Source organism: Pituophis catenifer, unplaced genomic scaffold, assembly GCF_029215685.1.
Source record: "Pituophis catenifer annectens isolate HBS135680 unplaced genomic scaffold, rPitCat1.0.hap2 SCAF_10, whole genome shotgun sequence".
NCBI classification, from domain to species: Eukaryota; Metazoa; Chordata; class Lepidosauria; order Squamata; family Colubridae; genus Pituophis; species Pituophis catenifer.
The window spans coordinates 8,521,343-8,544,134 of record NW_027256890.1 but is presented as its reverse complement, the minus strand read 5'-3'; the positions used below and the strand labels follow the sequence as shown (position 1 = coordinate 8,544,134).

The 22,792-nt window shown below is 45.3% G+C and overlaps 1 protein-coding gene across 4 annotated transcripts in view; it reads right to left on the bottom strand.

Moving 5' to 3' along the window:
* ARVCF (ARVCF delta catenin family member) overlaps nt 1–22,792 on the bottom strand; it is a 190,190-nt gene that overhangs the window by 27,508 nt on the left and 139,890 nt on the right. For 3 of the 4 annotated variants that reach the window (XM_070951414.1, XM_070951416.1, XM_070951418.1), the window contains exon 8: nt 16,862–16,933. The exons of the other annotated variant lie outside the window; for it this stretch is intronic. In XM_070951414.1, the coding sequence (XP_070807515.1) occupies nt 16,862–16,933 (72 nt within the window). The remainder of the gene's footprint in view (nt 1–16,861; nt 16,934–22,792) is intronic. 4 annotated transcript variants of the gene reach the window in all.

Genomic DNA, 22,792 nt, shown 5'->3' with positions numbered 1-22,792 from the left:
GGGATGAAAGAGGCACATGTGGCTCCAGAGCCGCGGGTTGCCAACTAGCAGGAACCGAGGATCGGAGAGATCTCTTTGTTAGGGTGGGAACCCTGGGCAGCTTTTCCAGCTGCAAAATTTCCAAGTTCTTTTGGCAACCTGGCCGGATCCTTGGTGCAGGCTTGTTGGGAAGGTTCTACAAAGTGACAAGTGAAAAAGAGACGGATGTGGCGTGGCTCATTTTTTGGGAGCCCGGCAGGTTATTCTGATCGCGATTAGAAGAGAATATTTGTAGCTGTGAGTTTCTTGGTGGTCTCCCAGCTTGGTGGCTTTCTTGCAGACGTTTCATGACCCGACTCGATGACATTTATCTATTTTATTTATTGGTTCGATTTATACGCCGCCCTTCTCTGGAGACTCAGGGCGGCTTACAATGCATTAAGCAATAGCCTTCATACTTTTGTATATACCTGCTTAGTAGGGCTTTTGCCCCCCCCCCCAAAGCGGTGTTCTTTTTTATACAAAGTCAGCTTATTGCCCCCACAATCCGGCTCCTCATTTTACCTATCTCGGAAGGATGGAAGGCTGAGTCAACCTTGAGCCTGGTGAGATTTGAACTCGCAGTAATTGCAGGCAGCTGGCAGTTAAGTGCTATTTAACAGCGCTTTAATGCATCACCAATGCACTGATTTTACCTAGTTGGATCATGAAATTTCTGCAAGAAAACAACCAACCTCAGAGAAGACCAAGGACCCCACAATCCTCCTTCTCAGACCCTAGTCCCTTCGAGCACTGATGATGTTACCTAGTTGGGTAATCAAATGTCTTCAAGAAAACAACCAAGCTCAGAGAACACCAAGGACCCCACAGTCCTCCTCCACCTCTTCATCCTTCCTCCTTCTCCTCCTCCTCCATGTCCCACTCCCTCCTAGCACTGATGATGTTACCTCGTTGGGTAATCAAACGTCTGCAAGAAAACCACCAAGCTCAGAGAGCCCCAAGGACTCCACGGTGAGTTCCGACAAAAGGCACCTGTGTGGTCTGCCCCAGCTCTGGATTTCCGAGGATATTGACACACGTCAACGGTCCTTATCAAATTTATTAAGTAGCAAGAATAAACAAGACCGGCAAAGGTTGGCAACCAGCCCAGAAAACAAGATATGATAAGACTTTTCCAAAAATGCTCTGATGATAATTACAAGTTGTTTCTAGCAAGAAACTTACTAACGACGTGCGACTTAAATAGGCTAAGGGAGTGGCCAATTATCCTCAAGCCTTACTCTCGAGGAGACCTCCTCCTCCTGAGTAGCCACTCCTGCCTTTTGGCAGCCCTACGTGCCCGAGCATTGAGGAGAGGCTCCTTCATTTCGCTCTCTCCACTTGAAGGAGCCTCTGGAGGTTCTGAAGGCCCTGGCTGAGTCTCTGCCTCTGGCACCACATCCTCTTCAGCCTCCTCGCTGTCCGATGCGAGCGCCGGCTGCGCCGGCTGCTGATGTGACACCACACCAGCCTCCTCGTCGTCGGGATCAGCCATGATCCGCGCAGGCCGCTGGTGGGCCACAACACCGTGGGCTACAACATCTGCCGCTTCAAATATCTTCTCCTCCCCTTTCCACCTTCTCTCCTCTTCGCCTTTGCCGCTCCCTCCTTTCTCTTTCACGCTGCGTAAATTTGCAGTCACACGGAGATTTCAAAAAACAACAACAACAACAGAGAGGTAATAAAAGAATTATCTTCTCGTCCTCTTTTTTCTCTCTCTCGTTTTCCCGCTTGCTGCACGGAGGTTGTGGGGTTTTTTTGGTACCACTTTAAAAAAAAAAAAAACTCACCACCACATGATCAGGACATCAAAATATGTTCCTGCTTCAGAGAATTCCAAAAGAGCGTGGTGGATTTTTGAAAAAAAGAAAAAAGAAAAAAAAAGGGTTTTCTTTATGTTTTAAATCTTAACAAGCAGCTCAGAGCGCCTAGTTTGCAAGCTAAAATGTGCCCTCTTCCATCTCTGAAAGACCCTCTCAAGGTCTTTCTCTTTCCCCCCTCCCAACTTTACCCAAATGATAAATATGGATGCTGCGACTGCATTAACAGTGGCATTGGGCTCTGGCCTTCCATCCAGACACAAGGAAGAAAAGCTTTAGAACAGTGTTTCTCAACCTTGGTAGCTTGAAGATGGGTGGGCTTCAACTCCCAGAATCCCTCAGCCAGCAGCGCTGGCTGGGGGATTCTGGGAGTTGAAGTCCACCCATCTTCAAGCTACCAAGGTTGAGAAACACTGCTTTAGAAGCTATTTGAAGGCCTTGCATGTAACAAAAGGCCATCTGGCTGCGTACAGGATACAATTCTACTAAATTGGTCCTGTAGACCACCTGTTGTGACCCGTCAGCGGCCTGTGCAGCTAGTAGATGATTCCGACAGCGAGGAGGCTGGTGAGGTGCCGCACCAGCAGCCTGTGCAGCTGGCACTCGAGTCAGACAATGAGGAGGCTGGAGAAGATGTGGTGCCAGAGGCGGGGATTCAGCCAGGGCCTTCAGAACCTCCAGAAGCTTCCATGGGTGAAGAGGACGAAGAGGAGGAGCCTCTTCTCGATGCATGGGCACGCAGAGCTGCCAAAAGGCAGGAGTGGCTCCTCAGGAGGAGGTCTCCTCGAGAGTAAGGCTTGGGGCTAATTGGCCACTCCCTTAGCCTATTTAAGGAGGAACACCGACTGAAGCAATTTGCAGGGAACAACTTTGTTCACATACCTTCGTGTCTTGTCTTGCTTATCTTATCAGCTTCCTGCAAATTGCTTCTGGACATTCTGCCAACCACAGTAAGCTTTCCGTTATTATTCTTTGAATTCTTGGCGGCTGTGAATGCAGTTAATTAACAGCCGTTGTTGTAAAAAAACTGGTTTATTGAGTAAACTAAGGTTTGTACAGACTTTGTGTGTGCTGCGTTCTTTGGGTCCGTAGCTGGGGCAGAACACTAACTCAAGATACAGGCATATGTGCTTTGAGGGCTTATTCCTTAGCAGACAGGAAACGTGACCAGTCGAACAAGTTCGACTTAATTGTAAAGCTCCATAACAGAATAACAAGAGTTGGCAGGGATCTTAGAGGTCTTCTAGTCCAACCCTCTGCTCAAGCAAGAGGCTCTATACCGGGGGGGTGTCAAACTCAAGGCCCGGGATCCAGATCCGACCCATGGGCTGTTTAGTTCTGGCCCGCAGGGCTGCCCTGGAAACAGCAAAGGACTGGCCTGCGGTGCAGGGGTGGGTTCTACTTCTGCGCATGTACAGATGGCCTATGATGACATCCGGGGCAGTAGGCGGAGCCTCCTGCCGGTTTCACTACCGGTTCTTGCGAACCGGTCCGAACCGGGGGCAACCCACCACTGCTGCGGTGCCTCTGCCAGTGAAAATGGAGCTCGGGAGGGCCGTGTGTGACCCTCCCGAGCTCCGTTTTCACTGGCAGAGGGTTGCAGGAAGCAGTCACAGTTGAAAATGGAGCTCGGGAGCCCGTTATCACTAGGAGAGCTCTTGGGGCACCACAGGCAAGGGTGAAATCCAGCAGTTTCTGGAGAACCGGTAGCGGAAAGGATAAATCTCCTGCGGTCTCTTTTATAGCTTGAGAAATTAGGGAGGGTCTCTTTTGACCTTCTTGCTCTGCCTAGTATACTGCTGTGGGCTAGGTTGCCAAGGTCTTTCTCACATACCATTACCATTCACATACCATTATTAATGAGCCGCAGTGGCACAGTGGTTAGAGTGCAGTACTGCAGGCTACTTCTGCTGATCACCGGCTGCCAGCAGTTTGGTAGATCGAATCTCCTAACAGTAACAGAGTTGGAAGGGACCATGGAGGTCATCTAGTCCAACCCCCTGCTCACGCAGGAGACCTGTACTAGGGATTCGAACCGCAGAACTGCCAACCTTTCTGATCGACAAGCTCAGTGTCTTAGCCACTGAGCCACCTAGCAACCTGAGAATCTCACCAGGCTCAAGGTTGACTCAGCCTTCCATCCTTCCAAGGTCGGTAAAATGAGGACCCAGATTGTTGGGGGCAATAGGCTGACTCTGTAACTTGCTTAGAGAGGGCTGGCAAGCACTGTGAAGAGGTATATAAGTCTAAGTCCTATTGCTATTTGTCTCTATGTCTGTCTATTATCTCTATCTATCTATCTATCTATCTATCTATCTATCTATCTATCTATCTATCTATCTATCATCCATCCATCCATATCTATCTAAGAGCCATGGTGGCACAGTGATTAAAATGCAGTATTGCAGGCTGACTCTTCCCCCTGCCAGCAGTTTGATCCTGATTAGCTCAATGTTGGCTTAGCCTTCCATCCTTCCGAGGTGGGTAAAATGAGGACCCAGATTGTTGGGGGCAATAGGCTGACTCTGTAAACCTCTTAAAGAGGGCTGTAAAAGCACTATGAATTGGTATATAAATCTAAGTGCTATTACTATTGCTATTGCTATTGCCGCTTAAAACTCCCAATCAGGGTGGGATTTGATTTAAATCGAGTCGATTTAAATCATGATTTAAATCATGATTTAAATCACTAGTAAAAAGGCTTGATTTAAATCAACTCAATTTAAATCATAATTTTTAAAGAGCAACTGTCATCTCTGCTACTCCTTTGACCCACTGTTGACTCACCGATAGTCCCAGCGTTGCAGAATATACAGCCTCATGCTACATAACTAAGCTCCATTTCATGCTGAATAAACTAAATTATTTATGTATCTTAAATAGAAAACTATCTTACGATAGATTTTTACCTCAAAAGTTTTTTATTAAAATAAATTCAATAAAAATCAAAAAAATCTGATTTAAATAAAAAAATCCGATTTAAATAAAAAAAAATCCGATTGTTTTGATTTTTTTTAAAAAAACCAATGATTTTTATCCACCCTGCTCCCAATACCATCTTTTTTGGTAGTTCCGTTGTCTTATTTGTTTATTTATCAATCAATCAATCAGATCTGTATGCTGCCCAACAATTCTGGATGGTAGAAGTCATGGAAAGATCTTCTGACATTTAAAGAGCCACTGCCTAAACGCATTAAACCAGGCTGTGCATTTTAGCAATAAGAATTTAAACACGGTAAAGGACCTCCCCCCCAAAAAAAATCTATTATGAAGTCATATGGGAAGGAAAGGAGCATGCCTTGTGATCTGCAAAACCCACCCAATTGACCCAACCAATTAAGAGGGAGTTAAATTTACCCCCAAACAAACGCAGTCATGCACAGGGTCAAACGAGCTTCCTCTCTATCTTCTGACATCTATGATTAAAACATAGCCTTAGCGACAAAGGTCTTAGCGAGCAAAGAAATAACCACAGAGACTAAATGCCTAGCGAGCTCTCGTTTCTCATGACAAATGAGAGCTCGCTAGGCCCTTAGTCTCTGTGGTTATTTTCTTGCTCGCTAAGACTAGGGGCTACTTGTAGAATGGTTTTAAAAAAGGGTCAGAAATATATGACTGTTTGAAAAGTTTTAAATATGATGGGATTATAACAGCCTACCGTCCAATCAGAAAAAACAGGAATGCTTAGTGTTTTTCAAATTTCATTTCCTTCTGATTTAACTGGTTAAAAATTTGTCCTTTAGTAAGGTGTAATTAGTAAATTCACAAATTGTGTCTACTGTGGTGTGAACCAGTGGTGGGTTGCTCCCGGTTCACACTGGTTCGCAAGAACCGGTAGTAAAAATTTGTAGTAGTTCAGAGAACCGGTAATAACATTGGCTGGCCACGCCCCCGAACCGGTTTCCGGCCCAGTCGCCGCTCGCTTACCCTGCCCACCTCATCAGAGGCTTTTTTTTTTACTTTTAAAAGCATTTTTTTCTAATTTAATTTAATTTAATTTAATTTATCGCATTTCTATGCCGTCCAACTCCCAAGGGATCAGCTTCTTGGTTCAAGGTTAGAGATGTTCCTTCAAGAAATATGAACCAGGATCAGTTCTTGGCTTAAGGTTAGAGATGTTCCTTCAAGAACTATGAATCAAGATCAGCTTCTTGGCTCAAGGTTAGAGATGTTCCTTCAAGAACTATGAATCAAGATCAGCTTCTTGGCTCAAGGTTAGAGATGTTCCTTCAAGAACTATGAATCAAGATCAGCTTCTTGGCTCAAGGTTAGAGATGTTCCTTCAAGAACTATGAATCAAGATCAGCTTCTTGGCTCAAGGTTAGATGTTCCTTCAAGAACTATGAATCAAGATCAGCTTCTTGGCTCAAGGTTAGAGATGTTCCTTCAAGAACTATGAATCAAGATCAGCTTCTTGGCTCAAGGTTAAAGATGTTCCTTCAAGAACTATGAATCAAGATCAGCTTCTTGGCTCAAGGTTAGAGATATTGCCGGCCTGGGAACACTTGAACAGGAAAGGAATAGAACTCCAACCAGATTTTCCCCAGGGAACTGAGTTTAAACCTCCTCTGAAGTTTACAGCTGTTTCTTCTGCCTAGGTAGTCCAGTCCTCTGGCCAGGTGCCAGGGGAAGGGAATTCTCCTGCCTCAGCTGTTTTAGAAGGACCAGGCCCTTTACGTCAGCAAAAATAAATACGCTGTGCCAGCCAAAACCAAGCCTATTTTTGTGAAATGGGGCCTCCTCTTTTGTGCCAATATTGCCCAGGCACTCCCCTCCTGCTTACAGATGACCTCTATGCTCCTTTTGGGGAGGGAACCTGTGTTTGCAACGTTAAAATGTACATTGGAGTGACTGGCTTTTCTTTTACAGTGGTATATTTTACTTTTTTCCTATTGTCATTTTCTGAAGCGTTACCAGATGAAAATTAATTAAAATCTGCAAAAAGTAAAAAGAACAAAAAGAAGGAACAGGAAGGGCAGGAAAAAAAAAAAGAAAGAGAAAAACTGAAAAGGGAAAAAAGAAGCTAGCAAAGGAAAACGTAAAGAATGAACTTTCTCCATTGTCACAACCAGCCTAGACAATTTGAACAACTTATTGCCTTCTCTTAAAATACAACCAACAATCTCTAAATCCAGTGGTGGGATTCAAGTAATTTAACAACCGGTTCTCTGCCCTAATGATTTCTTCCAACAACCAGTTTGCCAAACTGCTCAGAAATTTAACAACCGGTTCTCCCGAAGTGGTGCGAACTGGCTGAATCCCATCATTGTCTACATTCCATAGCTCAGCTCTTTATCTATAAACAAATCCTTAAAATCTGGTCATTCAGTCCTGGTGAGCCACACACGGTTAAGGGTTTCTTTATTTATTTCTTTATCAAATTGTGCACATCTTCCACCTCACTATCTTGGCGGTTTAAAGGTAAAAGTTCCCCTCGCACATCTGTGTTAGTCGTTCCCGACTCTAGGGGGCAGTGCTCATCTCCGTTTCAAAGCCGAAGAGCCAGCGCTGTCCGAAGACGTCTCCGTGGTCATGTGGCCGGCATGACTCAACACCAAAGGCGCACGGAACGCTGTTCCCTTCCCACCAAAGGTGGTCCCTATTTTTCTACTTGCATTTTTTACCTGCTTTTGAACTGCTAGGTTGGCCGAAGCTGGGACAAGTCACGGGAGCTCACCCTGTTACGCGGCACTAGGGACTCAAACCGCTGAACTGCCCACCTTTCGATCGACAGCGTTGAACTGCGTTCTTTGAAGCAAACATTACCAATATCATGATTATCATTACTCTTATTATTAGCACAGTTATTATGATTTTGCATAAGTAAATGGACTCAGACAATACACTGTTGACTAAACACTTATGTATATTAAAGGAAAAAAATGTATTAAAAAAAACCCCTCCTTGAAATGGGTCTAGGTCTCATTTGGTGTCTTCTGTTTCTCCCCAGCCTTTTAAAGGGAAAGGACACAAGGCAACTGTTGTAGAGCTGCGGTGAGAATAAACTATGCAACGCAACCAGAGCTGGCAAGCATGTGAAGCCTGCTCTCAACGGTGTGTGTGTGTGTGTACGTGAATCATTTTTTATTATCAGAGAAAAAAAGAAAGAACAAGAAATCCAATTCTAGTTTTATTTATCAAGCAAGAAAAGGAAGGTCAGATGTTCTGGTGATTGGAGTTTGCAAATCCCCAGCGTTAAGCTAATAACCACCAGGTCGGCCCCTTTCTCTCTCTCTATGAATAAAGATATTTTACTCAGGCAGCCATTTTTTTCCCCCTCAAACACACACGCACACACACACAAAAAAAGATCTGCAATACACCTGGGCTTTTTGCATAAAAATGACATTAAAGGGACTTTTGATTTATGGTTTTGATGATTAGACAGGAAAGATGAGAGGAAGAAGAAGGATAGGATGTAACTTTAGAAAGAGAGGTTAAAACGTATTTGCACTTGTAACTGCTTTAAAGAATATCGGAAGCCATTCCTTTATATATTTTTCCTTCAACTTTTTTTTTCTTTTCTTGCATTTTTTCTTCCTTTCATTCTTCCCTCCCTCCCTCTCTCCTTCCTTCCTTCCTTCCTTCCCTTTTTCATTTCTTTCCTCCCTTCCTCTCTCTTCCCTTCTCTTCCCTTCCCATTCCTTCCCTTTCCTCTTTCCTCCTTTCCCTTCCCTTCCTTCCCGTCCCTCCCTTTTTCATTTCTTTCCTCTCTTCCCTTCCTTTTCTTTCCCTTCCCTTCCCTTTTCTTCCCCTTCCTTCCTTCCCTGCCCCTCTCCCTTTCATTTCTTTCCTCTCTTCCCTTCCTTTCTCTTCTCTTCCCTTCCCATTCCTTCCCTTCCCTTTCATTTTTTCCTCCTTTCCCTTCCCTTCCTTCCTTCCCTCCTTTTTCATTTCTTTCCTCCCTTCCCTTCCCTTCCTTTTCTTTCCTTTCCCTTTTCTTCCCCTTCCTTCCTTCCTTCCCTGTCCCTGTCCCTGTCCCTCTCCCTTTCATTTCTTTCCTCCTTTCCCTTCCCTTCCTTCCTTCCCTCTTTTTCATTTCTTCCCTCCCTTCCCTTCCTTTTCCTTCCCATCCCATCCCTTTTCTTCCCCTTCCTTCCTTCCTTCCTTGTCCCTCTCCCTTTCATTTCTTTCCTTTCCCTTCCCCTTCCTTCCTTCCCTGCCCATCCTCCTTCCTCCCTCCCTCCCTCCCTCCTTTTCCTTCCCTTCCCCTTCTAGTAGTTTGCATTAGTTTTTATCTTCTTGTTTAAAAGTTCCAATAACACACAGACACACACCAATTCTCTGCAATTCTCTTCTTGAGAGACTCCTAGCACTGCACGGAGTCGCACTTAAATCTCGAAAGAATTTCCAAAGGGCAGGAAAAGGAACATCTGTACAGATTTAGCAGGAAAACCATTTAACGCCAATAAGGCATCCATCAAGATGAGGATCCAGCTCCCTCGAGAAGTTCGTAACGCTGAGAGAGATGGAAGGAAAGAGAAAAGGACAAGCAGAACAAAGTGAAGGGACTTAACTGCAGTGGAAACACCACTATCATCATCATCATCAAATATTGTTAGGGACAGATTGTCACGGAGAACATTTATCGATGCAGTTGCTAAGAGTTGACAATGACTTCATGACACATAATTCATCATAATCCATCATGCTGTTGTCCTTTCCAAGGGTGGGTTGAGCACAGACTCATGTTCTACTTAACCAGGGGTGGGCTTCAAAAATTTTAGTAAGGGGTTCTCTGCCCCGTTGCTGGGTGGGCATGGCCTAGTCGGCCTCCTGCACCATGGTGAGAGGGCGGGGGGGCTTTTTGCCCTCCCCAGACTCAGGAGGCTTTCTTCGAGCCTCCGGGAGGTCGAAAATGGCCTCCCCAGGCTCCGGAGGCCCTCTGGAGGCCCATTTCCAGCCTTCTCGAACTTACAGTAGGTCCGTTTTTCGCTCTCCCTGAGCCTCCGTGCACACCCTGCACTTACCTGCATCCAAAACGGGCTGCGTGGGGACTCCTGCGAGGGGTGGGGTGGGGTGGGCGGGGCCAGCCAGGAGTGGGATTAGGGGGTTCTCCGAACTGCACAGAAATTTAGCTAGAGGTTCTCCCGAAACTCTAAAAACCCCCAGCAGCCCACCCCTGTAGTTAAGTGTAGTGCCCACCCTGTACAGCTTAATGAAGCCTAAGAGATACTGACCACACCTCAATCAGGACTGCTGATATTTTCCCCATTCCCTATGCCTGGAATCAATTAAGCTGGCTATTAATTAAGGGGTCAGAAGTGCAACATGTATTTTTTTTTTAAAAGGAATATATATACATATATATATATGTGTTTTTCTTTTAGCCAGGTTTTTCCTACGTAACCAAGATTTTTCTACAGCCCTAGCTCAGTGGAATCTCATCCACTCGATTCTGGCACATAAAACCTACGAAGAGTAAGAAAATAGATAGTGTACCTTTACAGGGAGGATACATGAGATGTGGGTGTGGCTTACTGATGATGGCTAACGAGCCAGAAATAGATCTATATAAGTCTCTCACTAGGCAGCACAGGGCCTGCTGGCTGCCAGAAGAAAAAAGCCCAGAATCGAGTGGATGAGATTCCACTGAGCTAGGGCTGTAGAAAAATCTTGGTTACATAGGAAAAACCTGGCTAAAAGAAAAACACACATAAAACCTACAAAGAGTAAGAAAATAGACATACATACATACATACATACATACATACATACATACATACATATCTTTAGCCAGGTTCTTCCTATGTAAACCAAGATTTTTATGCAGCCCTAGTTCAGTGAAATCACAATCCACTAGGGCTGAACTAGGGCCGCATAAAAATCTTGGAGATTTTATAAACCTTCAAACCAGAATGCTGAAGTCATCTGAAAAGTTGAGCCTCCCGTATCGGATTTAAGCAATCTTTATAATATTTCAGTGGTTTCAAAACTTTTTATTTATTTTTTCATATTCAAGCCATTCCATACGGTTGCACAATGGACTAGAAGCCTGCAAAATTCCTGTCCCCCTCCCCCCGCACATATATTCTCGGTTTGTGCTTCTTGAGTCATACTAGGGTAGGGTAATCAAGCATTCCTGGGAAATTTGCATCCCGGGAATCGGGGAGGGAGGGGGCGATGTTTGGTGAATGCTTGGATAGTCAGGAAGAATTATAATTTCCTATCCAAGTCATATCCGCCCCACCCAAAAGCATCTCTCGGTGGACATATAAACTTCAGATGCTGAAGTGAAGCCATCTATTGTTTTTGAGCTAAACGAAGAAGAGAAATTTGTCGTGTCATGAATGGGGAGGTGAAAGAAAGATCTGCAAAAGAAGAAGAAGAAGAAGAAGAAGAAGAAGAAGAAGAAGAAGAAGAAGAAGAAGAAGAAGAAGAAGAAGAAGAAGAAGAAGAAGAAGAAGAAGAAGAAGAAGAAGAGGGGGAGGAGGAGGAGGAGGGGGAGGAGGAGGAGGGAAAGTGCTTTTTCTATTTAAGATAATAAAGTTCTACTGACATAAGGCAAGATGGATAAGGGATTATGAGTCCTTTGTTTATATTATGAGCATCATGCAGGATTATGATGAACAATGCACTTAGAAAACTATAGAACGATGAAGCCCTAAGCACTCCTGGTGGGAATTCTCAACCTTGAACACAAAAAGAAACTTTCTTCAAGCTGGTGGAGGCCAGTTAGATCTTCTGGGTTAGGGTTAAAGGAGATCTTCAGAATAAGCACGGTCAACCAGGTCTACTGGACGATGAGTGGTGGTTTAAACCCCAGTAAATGGAGGGGGGGGAATGCAGAGATGATTTTGGGAAAGATACGAGAGAACCATTAAGGAGGGAAAGAAGGACCAAACTTGGAAGCTTGGAGAAGAGATTAAACAATCCAGAGATAGAACAAAAAGTAAGGTTAGAGATGTTCCTTCAAGAAATATGAATCAAGATCAGTTCTTGGCTCAAGGTTAGAGATGTTCCTTCCAGCTGGAGGGAAGCGTCACTAGTGGCGAAGAGCCCCGGGGGGACCTTGTTCCAGTGGGACTGCATCATGGCCAGGAACTGGCTGACCATCTCAGCTCACTGAGCCTCCAGGTGCCGTTACCTGGCCTTGCACTCCTGCAGGTCTTCCCTCTGCGTGGAAAGCCTATGCTCCTAGTCCTCACTGAGGTGCTTCTGCTGAGCCTCCTTCTTGGCCAGATCCAATTTGAACTGAGCTGCTTTGCCAACTCTTTCTCATGGGGGCTACTTAGCTCCAACAACTGCTTCCTGTTGGGGCCCTAAAGAGCCTGGGGGGGCAGGCGAGGAGGGGCTGGGAGGGGAAGGGCATGTAGAGGCTGCCGAGGTGCCCCTCGATGCAAGTGGCATCGTGTTGGCCACGCCCACCCAGTTATATGACCACCTAGCCACGCCCACCCAGCCGGTCATTAGCAGATCGTATTAGTGGTCTGTGGGATTTAAAATTATGTATTTAGTGGTCCCTGAGGTCCGAAAGATTGGGGACCCCTGGACTAGAAGATCTCCAAGGACCCTTCCAACTCTGTTATTCTAAATTCTACCCCTGCTCAAACTGTCTGTTCTATCCACCTCTGCACAAAAGGATGGGAATGGATGCTTTCTTTGCTCCTCGTTCAGATTATCGTGTTTGTCCTTCTGACAAGTTTTTGTGGCCGCAAGTCTGACTGGCACTTCTACCCTCCTGGCTCCATCACCAGCTCTTTTTGTAAGACCTGTCATCCCTCTTGGAGGAGAAACAAAAAAGCTGGCTTGGCTGTCCTACTCTGCCACGACAGGAGTGTCCCTTGATCCTCTCAGAGGAGATTGTATTATTTTGGCAGATTGGTTTTTAAAAGACAGGAAGGCACTTTGCTGCGGCCTGGAATAAGCAGCCTCTGCACTGGAAGTGCTGACAGACAAGAAGGACGGGAGAAGTAGAGGATGAAAATAAGTGGCTCTGGTTATAAAGGAAGATTGAGAGGGAAGGGAGAAAGGAGGAAAAACTGAAAAACTGAAGATGGCACTAGGAAGGAGCACTTGCTGGGAGGGAGGGAGAGAGGGAGGGAGGTAGAGGAAGAAAGGACAGAAGAAAGAAGGAGGAGAAAGAAAGGAAGGAAGGGAAGAAGGGAGAGAGGAAGGAAGAAAAAGACAGAGTAAGAGGAAGGGTGGGAGGGAGAGAGAAAGGAAAAGACAGAGAAAAGAGGGAAGGAAAAGAGAGGAAGGGGAAAAAAAGGAAGGAAGAGTAGCGAAGGGAAGGGAGGAAGGAAGGAATGAAAAGACAGAGAATGAGAGGGAGGGAGGGAAAAAGGAAAAGACAGAGAAAAGAGGCAAGGAAAAGACAGAGGAAGGAAAGAAAAGGAAGAAAGGAAGGAAGGAAAGAAAGAAAAGATGGATGGAAGGAAGGAAAAGACAGAGAATGAGAGGGAGGGAGGAAGAAAGGAAAAGACAGAACAGAGGGAAGGAAGGAAGGAAGGAAGGAAGGAAGGAAGGAAGGAAGGAAGGAAGGAAGAAGGAAGGAAAAGACAGAATGAGTGGGAGGGAGAGAGGAAGGAAGGAAAAGATAGAGAAAGGAAGAAAAACAACAAACAGATCACAAAACAAAAATCAAAAGAATGACTGGTAGGGAGGGACTGGTACCTTCCTGAAAGAAAGAAACTGAACACTTGGGCAGAAAACAAGAAGGAAGGAAGGACTACTGTTCTATGCTGGAAAGAAATACTGAGAGGACTTCTTTCTGGTAGGGTGTAAAATGAAATCTCTGCAATTCAGTAGAGGGATCCAAGCAAAAACCAGATCAATGACGTGACCCAGTTATGTCAAATTCAGATCCAACTTGACTTTGAGCGCTGAGATACTTGGGGCTCAGTAGAGATGGGCAGGTTAGGATTTCAGGACCTCGGACAGCTACAGGGATCAGAGAGATGCTTCATTGAGGCCGAAGCTGAATCCTGGACCTTCTCTTTTGTACATGAATTGTTTCCTCATACGTGTCTCCAAAACCTTGGGTCCTTCCCCAGAAACCCTTCGAAAGACTATATTTTTTTATTCTGAAAGAATGGGTGATTTTAAAGAGTAACAAATGCTTCAATTAAGACAATGGAATTCAGAATGAAACAATTCTACTTACAGATAGTTTTCAACCTACGACCATGCTGTTTAACCATGGTTTGAAGTTACAACGGCCTACAGGTGACCTATGACCCATTTACAATGGCTGCAGGGCTTTGAAGACAAGTAATCACAATTTTTAATTTTCCTTTCTTCTGACAAGCAAAGTCAATTGGTGAAGCAGTTTACTTAATGACTGTGGGGTTTAAAATGGTCCTACAACTGGATCTGGTCATGCAATGATTTGCTTCACAACTGCTTCACTTAATGGCCAAACTCCCAGCCCAATTGTAGTTGTAAGTCAAGAAGTCAAGTAAGAAGAAGTCAAGAGCCGAATGTCAACTCGCAAAGCATCCCTGCCCTGCTCTCAAGTTGCCATAGGAAAGGGGGGAATGGGAAACCGATGAAATGGCACGGCAGCCAAAGACAGATGCACATTCCAGACATATCTCTCTCAAGGCTGTATCCCACGGTTACCTACAGCAACAGGAGGGGAGTGATCTTTATAATCCGGCGAAACTGCTCCGTGGTGAATGTGATTGATGTGCCGACATGAAGCTCCTAATAAATAACTGGATTTCTTCTGAAGCTTGGCTCGAGGCTCATGATTTAATTTGGGCATCCGTCGGAACCGTGACACTTTCTGTATTCCGTCCTTTCATGAATAGGACACAACAATATGCTTCTTTGCCTTCCTATTTTCCAACTATTCAACTTCCAAAATTCATTTTTGGGGAGGGGGAGGAGGTTTGCTTCAGCTTCAATAACAGGAACAAAAATGTCCTTTAAACCGACAACTGTTTAAAGAACCTAGGGTGCTGCTATATTATTCAAAAATGCCACTGCGATTAAAGCCTCACGGAGAATAATTTGACTTTTCAGAAGAAATGAAATAAAAGTACGCATACTGCTTTTGAACTCCCCAAGGTTATAATCGATATTAAGATCAATTTGACTCAGTCGTCCTTTTTTTTTTTTTTATATATGCACATTTTATGAAAAAGTGACCAGTTTCGGAACTTCAGGAACAAAGCTTTCCTGCAAAATGGGATTAACGTATCTTTCTGGTTGTGATAAGAATGACTGTAGCAAGAATCGTCATCAAATGGGGCAAAACTCACTTCACAAACGTCTCGCTTAACAACAGAAACGTTGGGGGTCAATTTTGGTCGTTAAGTCGAGGAACCCCTGTACTCCAGAGCTTCCTCATTTTTGAAGGACACAAGCAAAGCATTTTTTTTTTACAGATCTTAAACTAAGCAACAGATACAACGCACAATCCTTCATTGTTCGTTTCCACAAAAGATTCTTCAAACGATTTACCTCTATTATTTCCATTTGTTGAAAAATATCCTGCCTTAGAAGTTTACCTTAATGTGAAAAAAGAGATTAATATACAATGGTTGGGCTTCAAACACGCATATGCAGCGGGCCACGATATCACTCGAAATCAAATCCATTTCCTCATTTAGATCCTTTCGGTTTTGACAATGGAGCTCGGCCTGAGCTGGCAATTAATCTCATTGGAAAAGAATTAAAAACGCCATGCCACCGAGCTGGCGTTACCTAGATCAGTAACCGTTATTTTATTCTTGCCTGTTTAACGGGACAAATCCCGCAAACCCCCATTACAAAATTAAGGAAACCACGCAGACATTTACAAGGTGGGGGAAAGCAATTAGAAATAGAAGAAATCTTTTTATAGCCCTGCGTTCCGAAATACATCCCGAAACCAACCATCAGGCTCAAAACCAAAAATGATGCACTGAGATTCTTCCAGTTATTTCATTTTTTTCATACCTGTTGACAACATCATGCCGAACTGAACATTCAATTATCTGCATCTACAATATACTCTGGGAGCTATTAGGAAGGCGCTGTCTTCAGCTTCTTTCTCTCACACTTAATATCTAGGCGGAGTTTGTCTCTTATTCGTCTGGAATGCAGCCCCTCCCTCCCGGGAATCCACCTCCACACGATATTCCATCACATTGTGTGTGTGCGGACTTCAATTCCCAGAATGCCTCAGTCACCACGGGTCAGGACCCAAACCAAGAATGACAGATGATGATTCTTCAAAAGCTGAGTTCTTTATTGTTTCCCACCTACAGACAGACTCTTGCCAGGCTAAATACTCAACTATCTGCTTCTACAACAGGACTTCAGGGACCACTAAATTCATCATTTTAATTCCCGCGGACCGCTAATACGATCTGCCTAATGACCGCCTGGGTGGGCGTGGCTAGGTGGTCATGTGACTGGGTGGGCATGGCCAATTCGATGTCACTCATGTTGCGGGGTGCCTCGCCAGCCTCTGCTCGCCCCTCCCCTCCCAGCCACTCCTCGCCTCCCCACCCGGGCTCCTTAGGGCCCCAACAGGAAGCAGTTGTTGGAGCTAAGCAGCCACCATGAGAAAGAGTTGGCAAAACAGCTGGTTCAGTTCAAATTGGATCTGACCGAGAAGGAGGCTCAGCAGAAGCACCTCACTGAGGACTAGGAGCATAGGCTTTCCAAGCAGAGGGAAGACCTGTGGGAGTGCAAGGCCAGGTACCGGCGCCTGGAGGCTCAGCGGGCTGAGATGGTCAGCCAGTTCCAGGCCATGAGGCAGTCCCACTGGAACAAGGCACCCTGTCTCTTTGCCACCAGCGGCGCTTCCCTCCAGCCTTTGCCCAAAGCCCCACACCAGGAGGCCGAAGCAGACCCCAAGTCGGAATTTCTGCCCCCCTCCGACCCGCACAAAAAGACCCCAAAGGGGGAGACTCTCTGCAGCAACACAAACATTCATGGCACGTATCTGTCCCAGGGGCCGTAGTTTGAGGACCCCTGATTTAGTGCAATATAAAAAATGCAAATCATTTTTCTGCGGACCACCAAAATTTTCTCACGGACCACCAGTTGGTGACCGCTGCTTTAGTGTTTGCTGATCTTTGAATTACCTTTGGCCGATTCAGATCGCTTAGGTAAATCCAGGGTATCGAAGTTCCGGTCCACATCGCCGTTCTTCTTTCCTAAGCAGGAGACACAAGAAATGATCAAATCAACATGATTTTTTGGGGGGCGGGGGGTCATGAATCAACGTAGCCCGTTTCTACATCATCCCAACATTGGGACAAACTGAACGGAAAGCTTTAAATTCACATCCACACCCATCGACCCCGATTCCCCCATCATCCATTACATGCATATTTTTTCCTTATGTAAGCTTGGGACATATTTACTGGACATGCAAATGAGGTTTTCATGAATGAGCAGAAATGACAAACAGGTGGCGGGATGTATGACTGATTGACTGACATACAGGTAGTCCTCAACGTACGACCGCAATCGGGGCCAGGATTTCTGTCGTTAAGTGAGTTGCGCGAAATGTGATGACCTTTTTTTTTTGGGGGGGCCGCAGTTGTTAAGCGAATCCTGTAGTTGTTAACAGCAATAGCACTTAGACATACATACTGCTTCGTAGTGCTTTTACAGCCCTCTCTAAGCGGTTTACAGAGTCAGCCTCTTTCCCTCAACAATCTGGGTCCTCATTTTACCCACCTCGGAAGGAGGGAAAGGCTGAGTCAACCTTGAGCCAGTCAGGATTAAAGATCTGGCCGTGGGCAGAGTTAGTTGGCAATACTGCATTATAAGCACTGGGAAGGAAGGAAGGAAGGAAGGAAGGAAGGAAGGAAGGAAGGAAGGAAGGAAGGAAGGAGGGAGGGAAGGAAGGAACAAAGAAAGGAAGGAAGGAAGGAAGGAAGGAAGGAAGGAGGGAGGGAGGGAGGGAGGGAGGGAAGGAAGGAAGGAAGGAAGGAAGGAAGGAAGGAAGGAAGGAAGGAAGGAAGGAAGGAAGGAAGGAAGGAAAATATTAATAGCCCTTAGATTTATATACTGCTTCACAGATCTTTACAGCCTTCTCTAAGCGGTTTAAAGAGTCAGCCTGTTGCCCCCAACAATCTGGGTCCTCATTTTACCCACCTCGGAAGGACGGAAAGGCTGAGTCAACCTTGAGTCGGTCAAGATCAAAGATCTGGCAGTGGGCAGAGTTAGTTGGCAATAATGCATTATAAGCACTGGGAAGGAGGGAGGGAGGGAAGGAAGGAAGGAAGGAAGGAAGGAAGGAAGGAAGGAAGGAAGGAAGGAAGGAAGGAAGGAAGGAAGGAAGGAAGGAAGGAAAATAGTAATAGCCCTTAGACTTATATACTACTTCACAGTGCATTCCAGCCCTCTCTAAGTGGTTTAAAGAGTCAGCCTGTTGCCCCCAACAATCTGGGTCCTCATTTTACCCACCTCGGAAGGACGGAAAGGCTGAGTCAACCTTGAATCGGTCAAGATCAAAGATCTGGCAGTGGGCAGAGTTAGTTGGCAATAATGCATTATAAGCACTGGGAAGGAGGGAGGGAGGGAGGGAGGGAGGGAGGGAGGGAGGGAAGGAAGGAAGGAAGGAAGGAAGGAAGGAAGGAAGGAAGGAAGGAAGGAAGGAAGGAAGGAAGGAAGGAAGGAAAATAGTAATAGCCCTTAGACTTATATACTACTTCACAGTGCATTCCAGCCCTCTCTAAGTGGTTTAAAGAGTCAGCCTGTTGCCCCCAACAATCTGGGTCCTCATTTTACCCACCTTGGAAGGACGGAAAGGCTGAGTCAACCTTGAGTCGGTCAAGATCAAAGATCTGGCAGTGGGCAGAGTTAGTTGGCAATAATGCATTATAAGCACTGGGAAGGAGGGAGGGAGGGAGGGAAGGAAGGAAGGAAGGAAGGAAGGAAGGAAGGAAGGAAGGAAGGAAGGAAGGAAGGAAGGAAGGAAGGAAGGAAAATAGTAATAGCCCTTAGACTTATATACTACTTCACAGTGCTTTACAGCCCTCTCTAAGTGGTTTAAAGAGTCAGCCTGTTGCCCCCAACAATCTGGGTCCTCATTTTACCCACCTCGGAAGGAGGGAAAGGCTGAGTCAACCTTGATCCTGGTGAGATTCAAACTGCCAAATTGCAGGCAGCCGGCAGTCAGCAGAAGTAGCCTGCAGTACTGCATTCTAACCACTGCGCCACCACAGCTCTTAATTCAACTTTCCCATTGGTTTTGCTGGTCGGAAGCCAGCTGGGAAGGACATAAATGGGGATCAAGTGACCCCAGGATGCTGCAACAGTTATAAATACATTCCGATGGCCAAGAATCCCATTTTTGATCACATGACCATGGAGATGCTGCAGTGGTTTTAATGGGAGAACTGGTCGTAAGTCACTGTCTTCAGTGCCGCTGTAACTGTGAACGGTCCCTAAACAAGTGGTTGTACGTTGAGGACTACCTATATTGTTAATGGTATTTGTACTGTGATCTTCGTCTCTAGAAACTCAAGGCAACAGACACGGCTTCTGCCTTCGTTTTATCACCCATCACCTCGCTGTAAGATAAATTAGATAAAAGAGAAAATAACTGGTAAGATCTAGCAATCTTAAAATCGAAAGGAGACTTGAATCGGGATCTCCTCAGGAGTAATTAACAACTTAATCACTTAATTAGTGGTTAAGACATCAGGCTAGAAAGCGGGAGACCATGAGTTCTACTCCCGTTTTAGAAATGAAAGCCAGATGGGTATCTTTGGGCCAATCACTAGGAGACAATGAATTCTAGTCCCACCTTAAGCACAACAGCCAGCTGGGTGACTTTGGGCAATCACCACTAGGAGATGGTGAATTCTAGTCCTACCTTAGCCATGAAAGTGGCTGGGTGACTTTGGGCCAATCACTAGGAGACAGTGAGTTCTAGTCTCACCTTAAGCAAAAAAGCCAGTTGGGTGACTTTGGGCAATCACCACTAGGAGATGGGAATTCTAGTCCTGCCTTAGCCATGAAAGTGGCTGGGTGACTTTGGGCCAATCACTAGGAGACAGTGAGTTCTAGTCCCGCCTTAGGCACAGAAAACCCGAGTGGGTGACTTTGGGCCAATCACCAGGAGACTGGGAGTTCTAGTCCTGCCTTTAGCCGTTAAAACCAGCTGAGTGATTAACTCAGTGACTTTGGGCCAGTTTCTCTCAGCCCAACCAGAGGTGGGTTTCAGCAGGTTCTGACCAGTTCTGGAGAACCGGTAGTGGAAATTTTGAGTAGTTCGGAGAATCGGTAGTAAAAACTCTGACTGGCCCCGCCCCCACCTATTCTCTGCCTCCCAAATCCCAGCTGATTGGGAGGAAATGGGGATTTTGCAGTATCCTTCCCCTGGAGTGGGGTGGGAATGGAGATTTTACAGTATCCTTCCCCTGCCACGCCCATCAACGCCCACCAAGCCATGCCACGCCCACAGAACTGGTACAGCCCAACCCACCTCCCCTGTGGGGTGGGGGAAATAGAAGGAGGAAGGTGTGTCGGATACATTCACCGCCTTGAGTGATTTGTAAAAACAAATAAAGGCAGGATATAAGCAAAGAAACAAACAAACCATATTCTAGCTATCTGGCCTGATTCTAGTTTTTTTCTAGAAGTCTGACAAGAGGAATTCATTTCTTTCCAATGCTCTAAGCCAGCGGTCACCAATTGGTGGTCCGTGAGAAAATTTTGGTGGTCCACAGAAAAATTATTTGCATTTTTTATATTGCACTAAATCAGGGGTCCTCAAAACTACGGCCCCTGGGACGGATACGTCCAATGAATGTTTGTGTTGCTGCAGAGAGTCTCTTCCTTTGGAGTCTTCTTGTGCGGGACGGAGGGGGGCAGAAATTCTAACTTGGGGTCTGCTTCGGCCTCCTGGTGTGGGGCTTTGGGCGAAGGCTGGAGGGAAGGGCCACTGGTGGCGAAGAGCCGGAGAGCCTCGTTCCAGTGGGACTGCCTCATGGCCTGGAACTGGCTGACCATCTCAGCTCACTGAGCCTCCAGGTGTCAGTACCTGGCCTTGCACTCCCGCAGGTCTTCCCTCTGCTTGGAAAGCCTATGCTCCTAGTCCTCAGTGAGGTGCTTCTGCTGAGCCTCCTTCTTGGCCAGATCCAATTTGAACCGAGCTGTTTTGCCAACTCTTTCTCGTGGTGGCTGCTTAGCTCCAACAACTGCTTCCTGTCGAGACCCTAAGGAGCCTGGGCGGGTAGGCGAGGAGTGGCTGGGAGGGGAGGGACGAGTAGAGGCCGGCGAGGCGCCCCTCGACGTGAGTGACATTGAGTTGGCCACGCCCACCTAGTCACATGACTCCCCCTAGCCACGCCCACCCAGCCGGCCATTAGTCAGATCATATTAGTGGTCCGCGGGATTTAAAATTATGAATTTAGTGGTCCCTGAGGTCCAAAAAGTTGGGGACCCCTGCTCTAAGCCAGTGAGAGTCTCACCATGCGCCCCTTTCCAAGAGTTTATATGCAATAAAAAAAAATCTTTAAAAATCTTCCCACTCAAATCTGAACGGGGGACAAGTCATTCCGAAAGAAAATCCAGCTTTTCTCCAGCTCAGAAAAGTTATGCACCTCAAGGCCACAGAGTGAGGCCTTTCCAGTCACAAGATCAGGAGCAGGATTTGGTTGTGTTTCTCATTTCTTTCTTTCTTTCTTTCTTTTTTTAAACTTACCGGGAGGAGGAAAAAAAATCGCAGCAAGGGAAATAAGTAAAAAAAATAAATAAACTAAAAAAAAAAAATTCCTTCCCGAGGTTCCACGAATTCAGGCATATTACAAACATAAAGAAGCTTTTAAATGGTTCAGCAGTTTTTATCTCCATCGCTCAGAAATGTTTACCTCAGGGGAAATTCTGTGCGTAGGATTTTTTTTTTTTTTTTGTTCAATGAATTTCGTGAACAACCTTTTAAACTTCTTCAAAAAGCCAGCTTGGCAAGGTTGGAAGATTGCCGTGAGGAAACCAGGCAGTGGAAGACAAGGCTAATCTTCATTCCCCTCTCCGCTTCCCCTCTGGCAAACCAACAAGGTTAATAATAATAATAATAATAATAATAATAATAATAATAATAATAATAATAATAATAATAATAATAATTATGGTGATGCACGAATTGAAGATAAGCAGCAAGAAAAAATCACAAAGTACCGGGACTTACAAATTGAAGTTGAGCGACTGTGGAAAAAGAAATCGTGTGTTGTCCCGATTGTAATTGGAGCCCTTGGAGCAATACCCAAAGGGCTACCCCGCTATTTAGAAATTCTAAATTTGCCGGACTTGAACATTTTGACTCTACAAAAAACCACCTTACTCAGAACAGCTTACATCCTCCGACGATACCTTAACAGTTCCTAGGTCCTTGGTTAGGACTCGAGCTGCTGAGCTATTAACCAGCCTCAAAGGCTGTGAATCTCACTAAAGATTAACCAATAAATAATAATAATAATAATATCAAGATCTCGTGGGACTTTAGGATTCAGACTGACAGGCACTTGGTCCACAACACACCTGACATAACAATAGTTGAAAAGAAAAAACTATGGTTCATTGACATTGCAATACCTGGTTATGCATGGATTGAAGATAAGCAGCAAGAAAAAAAACACAAAGTACCGGGACTTGCAAATTGAAGTTGAGCGACTGTGGAAAAAGAAATTGTGTGTTGTCCCGATTGTAATTGGAGCCCTTGGAGCAATACCCAAAGGGCTACCCCGCTATTTAGAAATTCTAAATTTGCCGGACTTGAACATTTTGACTCTACAAAAAACCACCTTACTTGGAACAGCTTACATCCTCCGACGATACCTTAACAGTTCCTAGGTCCTTGGTTAGGACTCGAGCTGCTGAGCTATTAACCAGCCTCAAAGGCTGTGAATCTCACTAAAGATTAACTAATAATAATAATAATAATAATAATAATAATAATAATAATAATAATAATATTTTTTAAAAAATGAAGTGTGGATTGTGCAAAAAAAGTCAGAAGAAGTGGTCGATCACACACTCGGCTCCTGCGAGACGATTGC